The 17,086-nt window shown below is 38.8% G+C and overlaps 2 protein-coding genes across 6 annotated transcripts; both read left to right on the top strand.

The window, feature by feature from the left end:
* The first annotated feature begins 624 nt into the window (after positions 1–624).
* PARS2 (prolyl-tRNA synthetase 2, mitochondrial) lies at positions 625–5,274 on the top strand. Of its 3 annotated transcripts, XM_087929964.1 has the most exons (3): positions 625–726; positions 810–1,012; positions 3,771–5,274. In XM_087929964.1, exon 3 carries the CDS (start codon positions 3,793–3,795, stop codon positions 5,212–5,214), a length of 1,422 nt encoding a protein of 473 aa, XP_087786090.1. In that variant the 5' UTR covers positions 625–726; positions 810–1,012; positions 3,771–3,792; the 3' UTR covers positions 5,215–5,274. The 3 variants fall into 3 exon arrangements, with proteins under 3 accessions (XP_087786090.1, XP_026563105.1, XP_087786091.1); XM_026707320.2 differs by lacking the exon at positions 810–1,012 and having other exon boundaries at positions 630–726; XM_087929965.1 differs by lacking the exons at positions 625–726; positions 810–1,012 and adding an exon at positions 1,695–1,811.
* Positions 5,275–8,287: 3,013 nt separating this feature from the next.
* On the top strand, positions 8,288–16,633 carry TTC4 (tetratricopeptide repeat domain 4). Of its 3 annotated transcripts, none has more exons than XM_087929963.1 (10): positions 8,288–8,409; positions 9,977–10,094; positions 10,233–10,259; positions 10,794–10,871; positions 11,321–11,445; positions 11,551–11,637; positions 11,850–12,064; positions 12,874–12,955; positions 13,892–13,974; positions 16,077–16,633. In XM_087929963.1, exons 1-10 carry the CDS (start codon positions 8,311–8,313, stop codon positions 16,171–16,173), a joined length of 1,011 nt encoding a protein of 336 aa, XP_087786089.1. In that variant the 5' UTR covers positions 8,288–8,310; the 3' UTR covers positions 16,174–16,633. The 3 variants fall into 3 exon arrangements, with proteins under 3 accessions (XP_087786089.1, XP_026563046.1, XP_087786088.1); XM_026707261.2 differs by having other exon boundaries at positions 10,233–10,394; XM_087929962.1 differs by lacking the exon at positions 8,288–8,409 and adding an exon at positions 9,800–9,891 and having other exon boundaries at positions 10,233–10,394.
* The last annotated feature ends 453 nt before the right edge of the window (positions 16,634–17,086 follow it).

Below are 17,086 nucleotides of genomic sequence, written 5' to 3'. Positions count from 1 at the left end.
GCAGGGAGTTTTTTTCTCTCTCTTTCCGCCAGCTGGAAAAGCGGGGAAGGGGAAAATCGGCAAAGCCAAAATAATCAGCTACTCCTTTGCCTATCACGCATTGTCCACACATGTCATCTGGATTGCACCGCTGCTCAGCCATCCAGTTCAGTCCCGATGTAGACTGGATGCATACCAGCAACGCAGAAACAAATCCCATGCTGCAATACTCTGCAGCTGACTCGTAGATGAATCGCCCTTCAAGAATAGTTGTTAAAATTAAAGAATATTGCAATATTTGCAACTTAACAGGCACGAAAACAAAACCTCTTATAACCCTGAAACGCGGGCGTGGGTATCTAACAGAATATCGTGCTTATATCCAATCTTCTGACCACTCATGTCTCAGGTAAGATTAAAAAAAAAACCTGGCGAACGTGTGCACACGCTTGCCGTCAAAATGTTTTTTTTTTTAAACTTTGAACTGCCTCCTTATATGTCATATGATGGAATTTGGACCAGAAGGATTTGCCCTAGTCCTCCAACAATATTAGACCCGGGAAAACCGTCGCCCATTTCGCGATGTGAGCCCGGAAGCGTTCCGAAATAAAAAGGAAGCTATGTGTACGCATGCGTAGTTGCAATCGAATTTCTCGCAGTTCTTGCGCAATTGCTGGAAGGTCGCGCTCCTCATTGAATGGCATCGGCGACTTTTGCAACGAGGAAAGCGATCCTAGCTACGGTGCCGTAAGTGAACGCAAGATGGAAGCGGGATGGATTGTTCTCGGGCTGTTCCTGGCGAGTTTGCTGACGGGACTGTTGTTTTGCAGACACCGAGCTGTATATCTGCACTTGGGCCAGCGGTGCAGTTTAAGTAACAGATAACAGAATAACAGAGTTGGAAGGGACCTTGTAGGTCATCTAATCCAACCTTCCGCCTAAGCAGGGGATCCGACCTACACCATTTCTGACAGATGACAGTCTAGTCTCTTCTTGAAAGCTTGCAGCGGTGAAGCTCCCACAACCTCTGAAGGCAAGCTGATCCATTGGTTGATTGTTCTCACTGTCAGAAAATTAATCCTTATTTCTAGATTGAATCTCTCGAAATATATGATCTTCCATGCCTGTTGCCTGTAGTGCAACTTATTTCCCAGAATTTCTTCCTTTGGGGGCTTGGGGCTAATGTTCTTCACAAAAACGTCAGGAAACATTTAATTTAACAGTACATATTTGACTAACCTCCTGTATATGTACTACTGCACTCCCATACTTTTCCAGAAAACTGGAAGGCACCAGGTTGGGAACGGTTGTAATAAAGCAGAGGTAGACAATTTGCACTATTCCAGATATAGCTGAAGTTTTACTAGCCGTCCCCGCTGGCCAGCCATGAGTTACAATTGGTCAACAAGACTGTGCAAGTGTTTCATATTCAGTATTCCAAAAGTATCCCAGTATCCCAAAGTGCTTGGAATACATAGGAGCATGAATGCAATACCTGCTTGTGGGTCTTTAAACCTACCCTATCTTTTCCCTTGGATCCTGCCACAGCTAACAAAAGATTGGGTGTTCCTGAGATAAAATGTAACTTTTTTTTAAAAAAAGTTACAGACGGGTTACATCCATGATCTCATTATCCCAAGCACTTTGGGGGCACTGAATTTGAAGCACCATGCATCCTATTCAGCAAATCTATCTAATCTATCTAATCTATCTATCTACCTACTACCTACCGCAGTGGTTAGAAGGCTATTTCTGTTGTCTGCCAGCTGCCTGCAATTTGGCAGATGGAATTTCACCAGGTCAAGATTGACTCAGCCTTCCATCCTTCCAAGGTTGGTAAAATAAGGACCCAGATTATTGGAGGCAATATGCTGACTCTGTAAACCTCTTAAAGAGGACTGTAAAGTACTGTGAAGTGGTATATAAGTCTAAGTGCTATTGCTGTTGCTAAAATGCCAATTTCATTCTGAAAAGTAACTGGATGGTATAGCTGAATGGAGAGCCTTTATTCCCCATTTGCATTCTTTACAGTTGATTGATTCGTTATTTTCCTTCAAGTCACTGTTGACCCTTAGCAACCACATAGACTAATATTCCCCAACTTCAGCAATTTTAACATGTATGGACATATTGGTTGGGGAAGTCTGGGAGTTGAAGTGCACTTATTTTATATTTGCTGAGATTGAAAGATAATTCTCTACAAGATAACCTTCTACAGGATATCTATCACCAGTTGACTCTTCAAATCATCCAAAAGTGTACTCATCCACCACTGTAATCAGGCATCCATGTTATTGCTGGTTGTCCTCATCTTTATTTTCTTTCTGCCTTTTCCACCATTATGGTCTTCTAAATGGAGCTGGGTCTTTGCCCAAAATATGATAACCTTTGCCTTGAGTTAGAATTGTGCACAATTACCTCATCATTAATAATGCTAATTTGCTTCCTTGTATGATAACACTGTAAACATAATAATGAGTGGTATTAAATAACTAATTGTTTCTTGCTGCATCAAAATTATGCAAGATCTAATGTTACAAGAAATGTGTGCAATATAATAACTATGTCTATACAAAGCAATAAGATAATGAAAACTTACCCAACTTTTAGGTACATTGAATGGAGTAATGTTTAAATAGGAGTTAGGATGTTTAATATTTAATATATTATATTTTATTTATTTGGGTGCTTATTAAGGAAAGGGTTGCTTGTTTTAGTAGAGCAGTAGAAATAAAAATAAAGCAATAGTGAAAGAGAAAGGAAAGGAAAAAAGGAAGCAACATATCAACCCAGAAATATATACAATGCATACATACATTTTTGTCCAATTCTAATAAAGATCGCCATATTTTATTATGCCCTTCATTATATAATCTATGTTCTAGTTGCAAGTACTATCAATCCACTGAGTAATTTGGGTCATTAATGCACCTTTCCAATAACCCCTGTCTGTTGTCCAACCATCAATTTCCATGTAATAGATAATGCAATTTTTAAAATGGATATCCAAGAATATTAAAACTTTACTCAAAGTTAAATTAATATATGTAATTTCTCAGATCATTCTTAAGTTATTTTTTTCTGCTCATTTCACCAAGTACAAAGCTAGCTGATTCCTGCATTATATTTCCTTGTAATTGTTACACAATTTACAATACCAAAATGTGATTTGAGAGAACTGGTTTTTTGTCTGTTGCTCAACTGGAGTTCAGGATGGATCCAGTTAAATTGCCAGCTACATTTTTTAAAGTCCAAACTACTATTTATCTAAATACTATAAGCAGAAGTTGTTATAACAATTTTTATCATAAAATATAAAAGGAAAATTCCACTCCTCTTTACCCACTTTCTCTCTCTCTCTTTCATGTCCCTGAAAGGGTTTAGAAAAGAAAAATGTTTAGGTTTTTTAAAAAAACCAAAGAAGTAGGTTAAGGATATACTTGGATTTCTTTCCACTCTTCCTGTTGATTGGGAGTCTAGAGATAATTAGCACTTATAAATATATTTAAATTCATGTGAGGATTTTAAATGTGATTTATTTATCGTACCTGTATTTAGAAGGTTGGTGGGACACCTTTTAACGGTTCTTTGAGACAGTCTCTGCAAACAAGCTTTTCAAGTTTTTTTTTCTAGAAACACCTTATTTTCATATCATTTTACAAACCAGAATAGTTCTTATTTCCTTGTCAATGCAGTGTGAATTATTTTATCATACAATGGCATACAGCACAGTGTAGCTTATAAGCTTAATTATGTGAAATTAGTTTTTGCTACTTTTTCTTTTCCTGCAGATTTGGATCTGAAGCTTCCTCAATGAATCTTAAAATGGATCAACTTTTTAAAACAGGAAAAATAGTACTGCCTTGTTTAGCTAATTGGGTCGTGTGGTGTCAAAGACAGAGTTACAGGTCTTACAGCAATTTTCATAAAAAACAAAAGCTTTTTCCACAAATGAACCTGCGGGATGACACTGAAGCATTCCAGGAGAGTAGAACTGGAGAACCGATGTGTAAAAGCCAAACATTGATGTTACAGACTGGATTGATTTGTCCTGCCAATCCCGGATGCTATTACTATATGCCTTATACTGTCCGAGCGTTGGAGAAGCTTATCAGAGTTTTAGACCAAGAAATGCAAGCCATAGGTGGCCAAAAAGTGAACATGCCCACGTTATGTTCCGGAAAGCTCTGGAAAGCCAGTGGAAGATGGGAACTGATGGGCAAAGAGCTTCTGCGAGTGACAGATAGGCATAGTCAAGAATATTGTTTAGGGCCTACCCATGAAGAGGCCATCACAGACCTAGTAGCTTCTCAAGGTTCCTTGTCTTACAAACAGCTTCCTCTTTTGTTGTATCAGGTGACAAGGAAGTTTCGAGATGAGCCGAGACCTCGTTTTGGGTTACTCCGTGGCCGAGAGTTCTATATGAAGGATATGTATAGTTTTGACGTCTCTGAGGAGGCTGCCCTCCAGACCTATTCTCTTGTGTGTAAAGCTTACTGCAACATATTCAGCCGGTTGGGACTTCAGTTTCTGAAAGTCCAAGGAGCAACAGGAAGTATCGGAGGAACATTGTCTCATGAATTCCAGCTACCTTCTGATGTTGGTGAAGACCGATTGGCGATGTGTACCAACTGTGACTTTTCAGCCAATCTAGAGTTAGTCAAGTCAGATGAGATGCGTTGCCCTGTTTGCAAAGGAGAACTGGTTGAGAAGAAAGGGATTGAAGTGGGCCACACATTCTTCTTGGGAACTAAATATTCCTCAGTTTTTAAAACTACTGTCCAAACCGCTGACAATGTACCTGTTCTAGCTGAAATGGGATGTTATGGGTTGGGTGTCACCCGCATCCTTGCGGCCTCCATTGAGTTGCTTTCAACAGAGAACGCCATTCGTTGGCCGAACCTCATAGCACCCTACCAGGTTTGCCTTATTCCTCCCAAAAGTGGCAGTAAGGCACAGAAAACAACAGAACTCGTAGAGGATTTACACAGGTGTGTTGCTGAAGCCATACCCCAGCTTAAAGAAGAACTTGTGCTGGACGACCGGACTCAGTTCACCATTGGGAAAAGGTTAAAAGACGCGGACAAACTTGGCTATCCTTTTGTTATAGTATGTGGGAAGAAGGCTTTGGATGACCCTCCTCTCTTTGAAGTTTGCAACCAAAACACGGGTGAAACCCTATTCCTCACCAAAGAGGCCACGATTGACTTGCTATGTAAAGTCCAAATTCCCTAAAGACTGGATTGGGGGTGGTGATGGTTCTAAAATATTAAAACTTTGTCATATGAAAGCATACAGTAATTTGGGTATGGTGGATTTTTTATTGTTTTGATTTCTAGTTCGTAACCCAGGTATCCCAATGAAGCAGAATGATGGTGCCTCTCTTGCTGAAGCTTTGCATGTGTCACCCTTACTAGATAAGGTGTATAGGAAACATGATCAGATAAGATAATTGTACTTTATTGGAGGGTTACATGAACAGAATCCTTCAAGTTTGGGCATTTCCCCCCACGTCCCCTTTATAGTCCCAAAACTAGAGACAGTCTCTTGCCCCTCCTACAGCTGCTTTTTAATTTACTTATTATATGTTTAGAAATAACTTAAGGCAGCAAACATATCCAATACATCTTCCTCCTTTTATTTTCCCCACAACAACAACCCTGCAAGATGAGAGTAATTAGCCCAAGGTCATCCTGCTGACTTTCATGGCCAAGACAGGATTTGAACTCACCATCTCCTGCTTTTTAGCCTAGTGCCTTAACCATTAGACCAAAGTGGCTCTCTCTTTCTAACTAATTGTACATTTGAGGTACAGAAACAGCAGGCCATCCTACAGAGATTCTTTTACCATTGTTTTTTACACTTGAGAGTGAACTTCTCCCTGTAAAAAGGGCTTCCTTAGCATTCCTAAGTAAAAAAAAAAAGCTGCTCTCTTTCTTAAATGAGAGTAGACTACCTGTTTGTGTGAGTTACCACATTGTTTTGAGTTCCATTTTTAATTTTGGGACCAGTTTAAACCAGGGTTTCTCAGCCTCAGCAACTTTTAAGAAGTGTGGACCTGAACACCTTATGATAGTTGGGGAATTCTGGGACTTGAGCTTCACATTTCTTATGTTTGCTGAAGTCGAGAGATACTGATTTAAAATATCAAAAGGCACATTTGTGGAGTGCAAGTCCCTAAACGTCTTCTGTGGTTCAAATTGCCTATCTGATCAAACTTTTCTATGAGAGCTTTTGCCTTGTATTCTTGATCGTAAGCCTCAGTGGTGCAGTGGTTAGAGTGCAGTACTTACTGCAAGCTACTTCTACTGCAATTTAGCAGATGGAATCAATCCCACCAAGCTCAAGGTTGACTCAGTCTTCCATCCTTCTGAGGTGGGTAAAATGAGGACCCAAATTGTTGGGGGCAGTATGCTGACTCTGTAAACTGCTTAGAGAGGGTTGGAAAGCAGTATAAAGAGGCATATATGCTATTGCTATATAGTTCTGCCTGCTTCAGAATCTACTTTAGGCTGACTTCATCAGGCAACAGCCTTGTTTTACGATACCAAAAGGCAATTTCTTTCTTTCCTTCAAAATAAACTGGTAGATGCTTATGCTATTATAGGTAGTTAAAATGAGTGGGAAGAACCTCCAAATACCTGAAACTGGCCATTCCTTTCTGTCCTATCTGATTTATCTTTCTTCTTTCTCTTCTTCCTTCTCATATGACCTGAGGACTTCAACTCCCAGAATTGGCTAGCTCAGCAGCTCGTCCACAGGTTGTAAAGTTGCCATAGTTTCCCTACCCCTGTCATATAGAAAGCAGGAACTATTTGACTATTCCATAAATCCAAAGTAGCCATTTCTAGAAAATTAGTCTGGAGGCCAAGAGAAACTAGTCTGAAGTCTCTTTATGGCACTAAAGCCATCGTTTTTCTAGAGCGGGGCTGTCGACTCGTGGCCCAGATGCATCACCTGCTGGCCAGGGGGAAAAATCACTACATCACGTGATGACGACGTGAGTTTAATACCTCTGTTCTAGAGCATCCTATTCTAGAACAGTGGAGATTCTCAGTCATCTGCGTCCTGGTTGTCTCAAAGGTGTTTTTTTCCAAGAGGCAACTGGACTTTCTTTAAAAGAAAGAATATCCAATTGCCTCTTGAAAAAGCACCTTTGGGACAACTTATTCTAGAAACTGTAGTCTTTCAAAATGTCGCCAAACTCATTAGATCTACTTTCCAGAACATACCCTTAGATTTACCATGAGAGGAAGTTGCAGAAGCCCTCAAGTGTATTCATATTATACTGTATATTCAGTTTTCTTGAGGCTGGGTCTTTTTGTGGCTCAGGCTGATATGCAAACCCATGGTGAGCTGGTAATTCAATGTATTGTAGGAATTCAAAGTTACTTAGTAATAGAACCAAATGTGTTATGTACTTCTATCGGGATAAATGTTGCTGGGGAGAGGAAAAAAATCTCCCTTGAGTTAAATTCAGTGGCTGACAGCTACATGGACATATATCAGTGGTGTTTTCTGGGCAAAAAATGAGGACAGTATTTGGCACTGTCACGTGTGATTTTTAAAGTTTAATTTCACCTGCAGCCCTGAGGTTTTCTGCTAGTGGCTCATCCTAGCACTAGTCAAAGTGATCCTGCTAAGCTTTATGAAGTTAGCTAAGGTCACGGCTGCCACCTTGCTGTGGAGCAAAGTGAAAGCAGTCTCTCAGCCTTGGACACACTCAGGATTTTAAACTTTCAAGAGTTTACATGCAGTGACGCTGGCACAAGAGTTGTAATCTACGACTGCCAGCTGCTTGGCAGTTTTGAGTCTCTCTGGCTCAAGGTTGAGTCAGCTTTCCATCCTTCCGAGGTCGGTAAAAGGAGGACTGAGATTGTTGGGGATAATAGGCTGACTCTGTAAACCTGGAAAGCACTGTGAAGCAGTATATAAATGCTAATAAAGCCGTTGGGCTGATGGACAAGGAAGGCAGAACTAGGTACTACACACTTAAGGGGGTGTGGAGCGGTTATATTAGAATTGTTTTCTCTAGTCAGGTTTTCACATTAGAGCAGGATGAGCAAGCAGGGCAACTTTACGACCTGTGGACTTCAACTCCCAGAATTCCTGAGCCACCCCCGTAGTAGAGAAAGCATCCAAGTAAGGATAATGGGAGCTGTAGTCCAGCGGGCCTGGTAGCCGCAGACAGTAAAGGCGAGGAGAGAAAAAACCCCGACCTCGCGCACCATCGCAAGCCTCGACAGCCTGCGCTCACCTTTCTCGCCGCTTTCGGCTGCAAGAGCCGCCTCCGGAAGGGCGGAGCGGCCTAGCGGAACGACGCTTTCACACATGGCGGAAAGCGAGGAGACGGATTGGGATGCCTTCCTCGACAAATTTCAGGGCCCGCAGCGGTACGAGGGGGCCTTCGATCCCACGACGTGGGAGCAGGTATAGCTGCGGAACAGGGAGCACTGCCCGGCGGGAGGCTCTGCTCTTCGCCGGGGAGGCGCGTTTCGGGTCTGGGGTGGGCAGCGCTGGTTGGAAAGGAGCGGGTGAAGCGAAGCAAAGCTGCAAGGTTTGATCCGAAATCGCCTCTCTGAGAGATTAAGACCAGGGGTCCCCAAACTTGGCAACTTGAAGACTTGTGGACTTCAACTCCCAGATTCTGGAATTTGAAGTCCACAAGTCTTCAAGTTGCCAAGTTTGGAGACCTCTGAATTAGACGGTTCTTCCTCCAGAGGTCCCGAAGGGGCATTTTGATTCTTCCGAACAGACCTGTAAGATGGGCTGAGAGATGGAGACATTGAAGGGGATGATCCTGGTTAAGGCCACTACGGCTGGATACGGTTCTCCAGCGAATCTTCCTGGTAACACAGTTAGTCCTTGACTGTTTGTTTAGTGACCGTGCAAAGTTACAACTGAACTGAAAAAGTTGACTTCTGATTGGTTTTCACACTTAGAAGGGTTGCATGGTCACATGATCACAATGTGGATACTTGGCAACTGGCATGTATTTATGAGGGTTGCACTGTCTCCAAGTCATGTGATCACTTCGTGCAACCTTCTGAGGGACAGTTGAAGCTGGCTTCCCCATTGACTTATTAACAACTGTGTTTCCAACTTAAGAATTTCAGTGATTCGCTTAACAACTGTGTCAAGAAAAGTCATAAAATGGGACAAAACCCACTTAACAACCGTCTTGCTTAGCAGCTGAGATTTTGAGCTCAACTATGGTCGTAAGTCGAGGACTACCTGTAATGCAAATGAATCTGTGAACAGCCTGTGATCTGCTATGCCTGTCATCAGATGAGGATTTAAATGCATCTTTTCAGGGATTACATCCTTTTGCATTCAGTGTCAGACTAGTCTGATTACAGATCTGCTTGTTTTGATGGATTACTGATTATCTGCCCTCCAATTGGCATTGATACTTAGCAACCACAAAGATAACTTTTCTTAGTGACAATTGTTTTAGGGAAGGTTAAATGCAGTATTTCCTAACAATGGCTGTACTCATTTACAAAGTTGACAGCTGAAAAATTAAAACATCTTTTTAAAAAATCAAAAGTACAATAAAATTTTCCGGCCAGGTGTGAGGAACTTATCTTCCAGATGTGCTTAATTGAAATCCAGAGTTTTGCCAATGCTGGCTGAATGAACTGCAACAATGAGGGCCTCAGATTTTCAGCATAAGCAAAACTTCTGTTCTTTAAGAAATTTAACATTATATTGGCTGTTTCCTAGTATGATTTTATTGTACTCAATGACTATTATTAAGTGTTGTACCTTATGATTCTTAATGAATGTATCTTTTCTTTTATGTACACTGAGAGCATTTGCACCAAGGCAAATTCCTTGTGTGTCCAATCACACCTGGCCAATAAAGAATTCTTTTCTATTCTATTCTAAAAAAAACCTATCAGATATCAGGTATGTTTTCAAAATCGAGTAAAAGTTTTGAATTGTTTATTTTGTTCCATTCTTACTATCTTGAATTACCTGTATGTGTTCATAGGAATTTGATCAGATTCCAATATTCATGAAGAATGCTCCCACTGAAATAAATCCAAAACAAAATCCTGATCTGGCATGCCTTCAGTCTATCATTTTTGATGAAGAACAGAGTTCTGAAGGTACCCTTTTATACTACGTATAATATTTTAAGACAATACAGGTTATAATTTCCCTCTTTGGAATTGCATTGGTGGCTGAAACAATTCATACCAGACACTTTCTAAAAATAGTGATGTCTATTGTGTTTTCCTCACCAGAGCAAGCTAAGACTTATAAGAATGAAGGTAATGATTATTTCAAAGAAAAGGATTATAAGAAAGCTGTGATATCTTACACAGAAGGATTGAAAAAGAAATGCAGTGACTTGGAATTGAATACTGTACTTCATACAAACAGAGCAGCAGCCCACTTTTATCTGGGTAATGTGATGCATTCCAATTTATACCTAGTTTTTGTATCTTTTTAATGAAAATATATTTCCTTTCTTCATTTGTTCTAATATTTATCTCTTCAGAGAATTCATTTTAATACAGTTAGCTTTGGTAGAGTGTGTAGTGTTACAGTGGAAAATCAAAGCATCAGAAACTGCCCTGTACTATGAAATCAAAGATACACTTACAAAATAAACCTCCCCCAACATCAACATGGGTAGTTGGAGGGAGAGATCACATCATAATTTGCCCTAATCAATTAAAATAGTTGTATTCCAATACTAAATTAGTCTTATAGCAGAACGGTTCAATTTTTTTCTAATGAAGATTGCACTATAGAGGCTTTGCAAAGGTGAAACTTTTAAATTCAGGTTATATTTTGTTTAGGCAACTATCGTTCAGCTCTGAATGATGCTGTTGCAGCAAGAAAACTGAATCCCAGCCACCTCAAAGCAATAATAAGGGGTAAGAAACTCCACTATTGTTTTTATGTTCAATTCTCACAGTATAATATTAGCTTCCATGTAATTAAGGGAGTTCTATTTATCAAAATAAAAGATATGGAGCAATGCATTCATGCATATTGCAAGGTGTTATTTTGTGGAAAGTTAGAACCTTTCAGATATTAACAATATAGTTTTAAGGGTTGTTCGCATTTCTGGTCAGCAAGAGACAAACTGAATAGAAGCACCGGAAATTATCATCTATGGTAGTTTAATGATGAAAAATAGTCCCTCTGGCTTCGATAAATGGTTCAATCCCTCAATTGAGTCTTTACATCTCACCTTTATTTTTTTCTGGTACTTTTCTCCACTTTTGTCATTAAAAACATGACCAACATTACTACATTGGCCTGTTTAAAGTATATTGTCTGCTATGGAATACAAGTATAAAAAAATGTTGTACTTTTATAGGAGCACTGTGCCATGTGGAACTCAAGCATTTCTCTGAAGCTATGGCATGGTGTGAGGAGGGTCTGAAATTAGATCCACAGGAAAAAAAACTTCTGGAAATAAGAACAAAAGCAGACAGACTTAAGGTTAGAAAGGATTAAAAATAAAAACGTGTAGACCCTCTGATAAAGAGTTTGGTGAAGCATTGGCTGCTCTTACACTATCACTACAGAATTTTATTTGTTTTGCAGCGTACTGAAGAGCGAGATTTGAGAAAAGCAAAATTTCAGGAGAAGAAGGAACAGTCTCAGAAAGTGGCCTTGCTTAAAGCTATTAAGGTAGCTGTGAAAAGAAAGCAACCCTTGAAATGTGAACTCCTCCTGATGTGTTTTAGATCAGGGATCTCCAACCTTGGCAACTTTTAAGACTTGTTGGCTTGCTGGCTGAGGAATTCTGGGAGTTGAAGTTCTCAAGTCTTAAAGTTGCCAAGGTTGGAGACCCCTGTTTTAGATCCATGCCTCAAGCTGGATTGCTTTATTTTCTGACCTAGGATCGAAACATCCGATTATCTCCGGTCCCCTCAGCAGATGAGATGGCCATATCAAAAGACCTCGCGGAGATGTCTTTAGATGGACTCAGTTCTGAAAGCGGCAGTGGGGCCAAAGTCTACCTAGAAGACACTGGCAGCCTTACCTGGCCAGTGCTCTTCCTGTACCCCGAGCATGGACAAACTGACTTCATTTCTGCTTTTCACGAAGAATCCAGGTTAATGTTCCTCAAAGCACAAAATAGCCTATTAAATTGTAGGTCTAGTTTGTATGATTTATTCACAGTATTTTCCAATACAACACTTGAGTGGTTTATGCCAGTGATATACAGAGGAATGAGTTTATGCCTGCTGGCTTAACCCATTGTACATGCTGAAGTGGAATAGCAAATATATCTTGTTCTAGATATTTCAAGCACAATACTGTAGAAATAGGTTCTGATGAGCGGAGCACTCCTGTCATTCTTGAGGAACTCTGCTGTTCTCTCTTCTCTTGGTGAAAGGGGAAATGGAATGTTTTCTTGGATCATTTTCAGCGATACTTTGTTTTGGTTGGTTATTTTGTCTTTCTCTAGTTGCACTTGGAGCAACATAAAATGATGACACTTGAGGCAATAGGAAGAGAAAAATTGTAGGGCTGCTTTACCATTCTGGGGAATATCAGGGAAGATATTTTAATCCTGTAAATCTCCCTTGTTTTTATGTTCTTTTCTATCAGATAATACCAAAACAGGAGCTTTTCCACCATACAGCACAAGCTGTCAAGATGAAACTTCATTTCTATAGTGAATCAGTGGTTCTGTTATTTCTTCACTATATAAGACACTTTTGATTTTAGTAAAACAGCCTTAAAAGACAACGAGATCCTGATCTTTCTTTGAAATAATAGAATAGGAATATAATACTGAAGATTTTGATACCTGTTATTAGTTTTTAATGTTGCTTTAACTATGTTGCTTTGAAATAACAAAGCAAAACATTGCTCAAGTTGAAGCACTATTTTCACTAAATGCATTTTGTGTTTCAGATTTTTTGACCATTTAGTTGTTATGTTTGAAGAATCTCCTGCCTGGGATACAGAAAGAAAATATGTTCCTAAAGAACTAGAGGTACACAAGTACAGTCAGTACTTGGACTTTTTCTAAATGATATGTTCTTATCATTACATTAGAATTATGTTTCATTGGTATGCATGTATGTATGTATTACATTGGATTCCTTGCTTACTCTCAATTGAGCTTTTTGGAGAAGGGATATTTTAAATTCTATGTCTATATTGCATAATAGATCCTAAGGAGCAATTTTTTAAAAATAATAATAATATGGTGTCTTAATTAAGTTTCCATTAAGTTTCCATACCTAGGCCAGTTTCATAATATGATCAGTTATTAATCTTAGACAAGCCAATATGGTGAATAGAATCTTTCTAAAAGAATTCCTTCTTGGTTGTCATAAATATCTTTTATTTCCAAAACAAGATTAAGCTTAGAAAGAATAACTCATTTTGAATGTGATGTATTTCAGTAGAGAAGTTCCAGGAAATAAAATGAGTGGATGGAATTTTCTGCCCTCAGATGCGTGATAGCTACACATTTGGGTGATTTTAAAAGGAGTCCGGACAATTTTATGGAAAAATGAGCTATCAAAGATTCTTCTGATGGCTGTGCCTCCTGACTCATTGGCAGTCTATCTTCAATACCAACTATTAGGGAGCAATAACAGTGAAAAGGATCTGTTACCCACTATCCCTGTTTCTGATCTTCCTGACCACAACTCACTGATCACATGTGACACAATGCTAGGCTAGATAGTCTCTTGTCTTTGTCCAGTAACATTCTCCTTCAGTTCATTATCTTTAGTAGTTCTCAAGTTACTAAAAGCTCCAGACTCCTCACCCACCTTTATATAACCAGAACAAAATAATTAAGTCTTCAGTTTCTCATCAGCCAATTAATTGCTTGTTTGTTTTTTAAGTAAGTTCTGCCTCGTCTGTATAATCTATTAATCTCATGTGTTAAATTTTTTTCTCCTACGACAACGAACAGCTTTATTTTGAGGATGAAGAAAGAGGAGATCTATACCAGATAAACCCAGAAACCACATTGTTAGAGGCATTGCAGCACAAAAGGTGAGGTGTTGAACTATAACTTGGGTGTTGTTGTTGTTGCTGCTTTTTTATTTTTTTATTTATTGACCATCCAACTCTAATGGCTTTTGGGCAACATACAAAACTAGAAATAAACATAAAAGCAACTGAGGACATTTTATTAACCTTGACTTTCAGAATGGAGAGTATTGAATGAATGATTTCAAAAGGAAAATAAATCAAAATTTGATTGCAGAAAACTCATCATCTGTATTTATTGATGATTAGAAGCTTCTTATGGATTTTTTTGCATGAAAATGAAACAAACCAAACTTGTGATTTATGGCTGTGCTGATTAGATAATATAGCTTATAGAATGATGTAACTTTATAGAGATAGATTGTAACATATTTGTACTTGTAATTGGTTTGAAGAATATCAGAAGTCACTTCCTTATATCTTTTTTAGTTCTTTTCTAACTCTCTTCAACTTGTTTATTTTCTTGTACTTTTTGCTTTCATTTTCTTTTTTCTTCCTCATTTTATATCATTGGTATTAGATTTTATTTTAAAACTTGTAGTAAAAATTATATACAAAAAATACCGTACTGTTGAAAAGCATAGGATTATCAACAATACGTTATTAAAAGTAAAGAAGCGGTACAGAACTTAGCCTGTGTTGTACACTATGTACCAGCTCAATTAGCTAATGTATTTCATTGAAGTTTTCCAAACATAGTTTTAATATTTCCAGTCATTTGTTTAATGGTTCGGTATCACAGCACTATAATGGCTGGCTGGTTTCCCAGCAAGCCTTTAGTTTCAAAACAGTTACATAAGTAAAACAAAAAAAGATGGAGAAAATCCTATAGGTTTTCCTACCTATATTTCTGTAGGTAGACCTTGCCACAGAAGGAATGGCAAGCAACCCCTTCCTTTCTCAGTTTCATTGTGATGTCTAACACATCTCTGTAGTGAAGATGTTTAGATCAGTGGTCACCAACTGGGGGCCACAGCCCTCTGGTGGTTTGTGAGAAAATTTTGGTGGCCCACAGAGAAATGTCACCTCCAGAGCACCCCCCAAAGCAATTAATCCAGGCTGCGCAGGAACACAAGGCTGCGTCGTCCATGCGGCCTACGGGAACCTACCCTGCCCACTCACTCCTTACCTGGCAAACTTGTCTGCTAAGTTGCTATTTTTCTTTTTTCCGACCATCAGCTGTTCTGCTGTGCCAGGAGAGTTAGTTTAGCTAGAAAGCAGGAAATCGTTTGATTTCTTGCTTTCTAGCTAATCTTTAGATCTTCTTCCTTAGGAGGTTCTATTATTCAGTTGCAGACTCAGACAGCCGATGGCAGAAACACTGATTTCTCTAAGTGAATCTGTGATTCTGTGAGCAACTCAATCTGCCTGCCTGCCTGCTTTGCTTGATTGTGGGCAAAAGTTGCTCTTTTTTAATAAAAAATTCAATATTTACATACAAGGTGTGTTGTGAGTTAATTTTGTGAGTTTGCAAGAAAATTTTATGTGACAGACTGAGCTAGCCGATGACAGATAGATAGATCTCTGAATGAATCTGTGATTCTGTGAGCAACTCAATCTGCCTGCCTGCTTTGCCTGATTTTGGGTAAAAGTTGTTCTTTTCTTTATAAAAAAAATCAATATTTATATACATGGGTTGTGAGTTAATTTTGTGAGTTTGCTTGCAAAACTCTTTCTCTCTCTGTCTATCTGTCAGGAATCTCTGTAGGTGAAGCATCTCTATATACTGGGATAGCCTATTAGTTTCCTTCAAAAATCAGAGTCTCTTGCATGTAGTCTGAACTACACTCCATCAGAACAGGTTTTCCAATGCTCATCCCCCTCAGAAGTGTTGTAATTAGGCTCCCATTATTCTGAATTCAGTACAAGCCTAGATATTTGGGGTAGGAGTTTATGGGAGTTCTACATAACCTGGAAACCATCTGGTTGAGAAAAGTTGATCTAACCTGTGGGTTTGTAGTAGTAGCTAACAATTTGGAATTACAAAAACAGTCATTATTATAAAGCAAACATTTTCAAACACCAAATCTAGATTTTTCTTGAATATTGTTAAATATATAAGGTAGCTAAGAGCAGAACATGACTTTCTAAATAATATTTTTCAGGTACTTTGTAAAAGCTGGAACTCCTGCCTTTTTAGTCTTGGTGAAAGATGCTCCTTTCTCTAAAAGCTATTTATTTGGGAAGACGGTTCATCAATGAACATGAATTGGGATGACCTCAGCAAGAAATCACAGCAGTGACTTTCTTCTTACCATTTATGCAATGTCCTAAATTGGAATGTTTTCAGAATATATATTTTTCTGTAACAATTAGGATTAAGAAAAGATAAGCATATATCAGGAGACTAAGAGCCATGTTGGCGCCGTGGTTACAATGCAGTATTGCAGGGTGATTCTGCCAATTGCCAACAGTTCGAATCTTACCAGCTCAAGGTTGACTCAGTCTTGCATCCTTCCAAGGTCAGTAAAATGAAGACGCAGATTGTTGGGGGCAAAATGCTGACTCTAAACCACTTTGAGAAGACTATAAAGCACTGTAAAGCGGTATATAAGTCTAAGTGCTATTTTTACTATACTGTTAACTTTTCCTCTCTATTTGAATAACTAAGCTGTCTTATTTCTCCTCCTTTCAATAAATTAAAACAGTAAAACAAAATAAATACGTTGCCCATGGCGTTTAAAGTATCAGACTATTTTGCATGAGTGAAGCAACTTTTTGGATATTGGCTAACCTATTAAAAATTCCCAATATTAGAATTTCCATTTATAGATGTATGAAACCATTTGGATCTGGGTTGCATTTTTCATACTTACATTGAGTCTGCATTATGGGATTTAACAGACCCTATAGTTTCCAGCTTTTCTCTTGTTCAGCAAATAGTTTCTTAGGATGGCTGAGATCAAGGTACAATTTATCTATGTCTTGTCTTTTAAAGAGGAAAATAGGAATGAAGAGCTGAGCACTCTGCAATTGTATTGGATTTTTGCTGCGCTAAGAACAAATGAGGGAAATAGAGGTTAAAATAAAGGATGGATCATGATAATTTATTTGTAGCCTGGCCCTACTTGTCATTTTAGGTGACTCACCTAAATAATAAAATCCAAAAGAACAA

Source organism: Pseudonaja textilis, chromosome 3 (assembly GCF_049901715.1).
Source record: "Pseudonaja textilis isolate UNSWEBS1 chromosome 3, rPseTex1.2, whole genome shotgun sequence".
NCBI classification, from domain to species: domain Eukaryota; kingdom Metazoa; phylum Chordata; class Lepidosauria; order Squamata; family Elapidae; genus Pseudonaja; species Pseudonaja textilis.
The sequence above is the reverse complement of the archived record's forward strand: the minus strand, read 5'-3'. Positions and strand labels throughout refer to the sequence as shown.

Excerpts from the sequence above, each read along its gene's own strand:
- TTC4 (XM_026707261.2), top strand. The coding sequence starts at position 8,311 with ATGGCGGAAAGCGAGGAGACGGATTGGGATGCCTTCCTCGACAAATTT. Across the intron at positions 8,410-9,976 it reads ATCCCACGACGTGGGAGCAG|GAATTTGATCAGATTCCAAT; the intron begins GTATAGCTGCGG and ends ATGTGTTCATAG. Across the intron at positions 10,395-10,793 it reads AGCAGCCCACTTTTATCTGG|GCAACTATCGTTCAGCTCTG; the intron begins GTAATGTGATGC and ends TATTTTGTTTAG.
- PARS2 (XM_026707320.2), top strand. The coding sequence starts at position 677 with ATGGCATCGGCGACTTTTGCAACGAGGAAAGCGATCCTAGCTACGGTG. Across the intron at positions 727-3,770 it reads GCGATCCTAGCTACGGTGCC|ATTTGGATCTGAAGCTTCCT; the intron begins GTAAGTGAACGC and ends CTTTTCCTGCAG.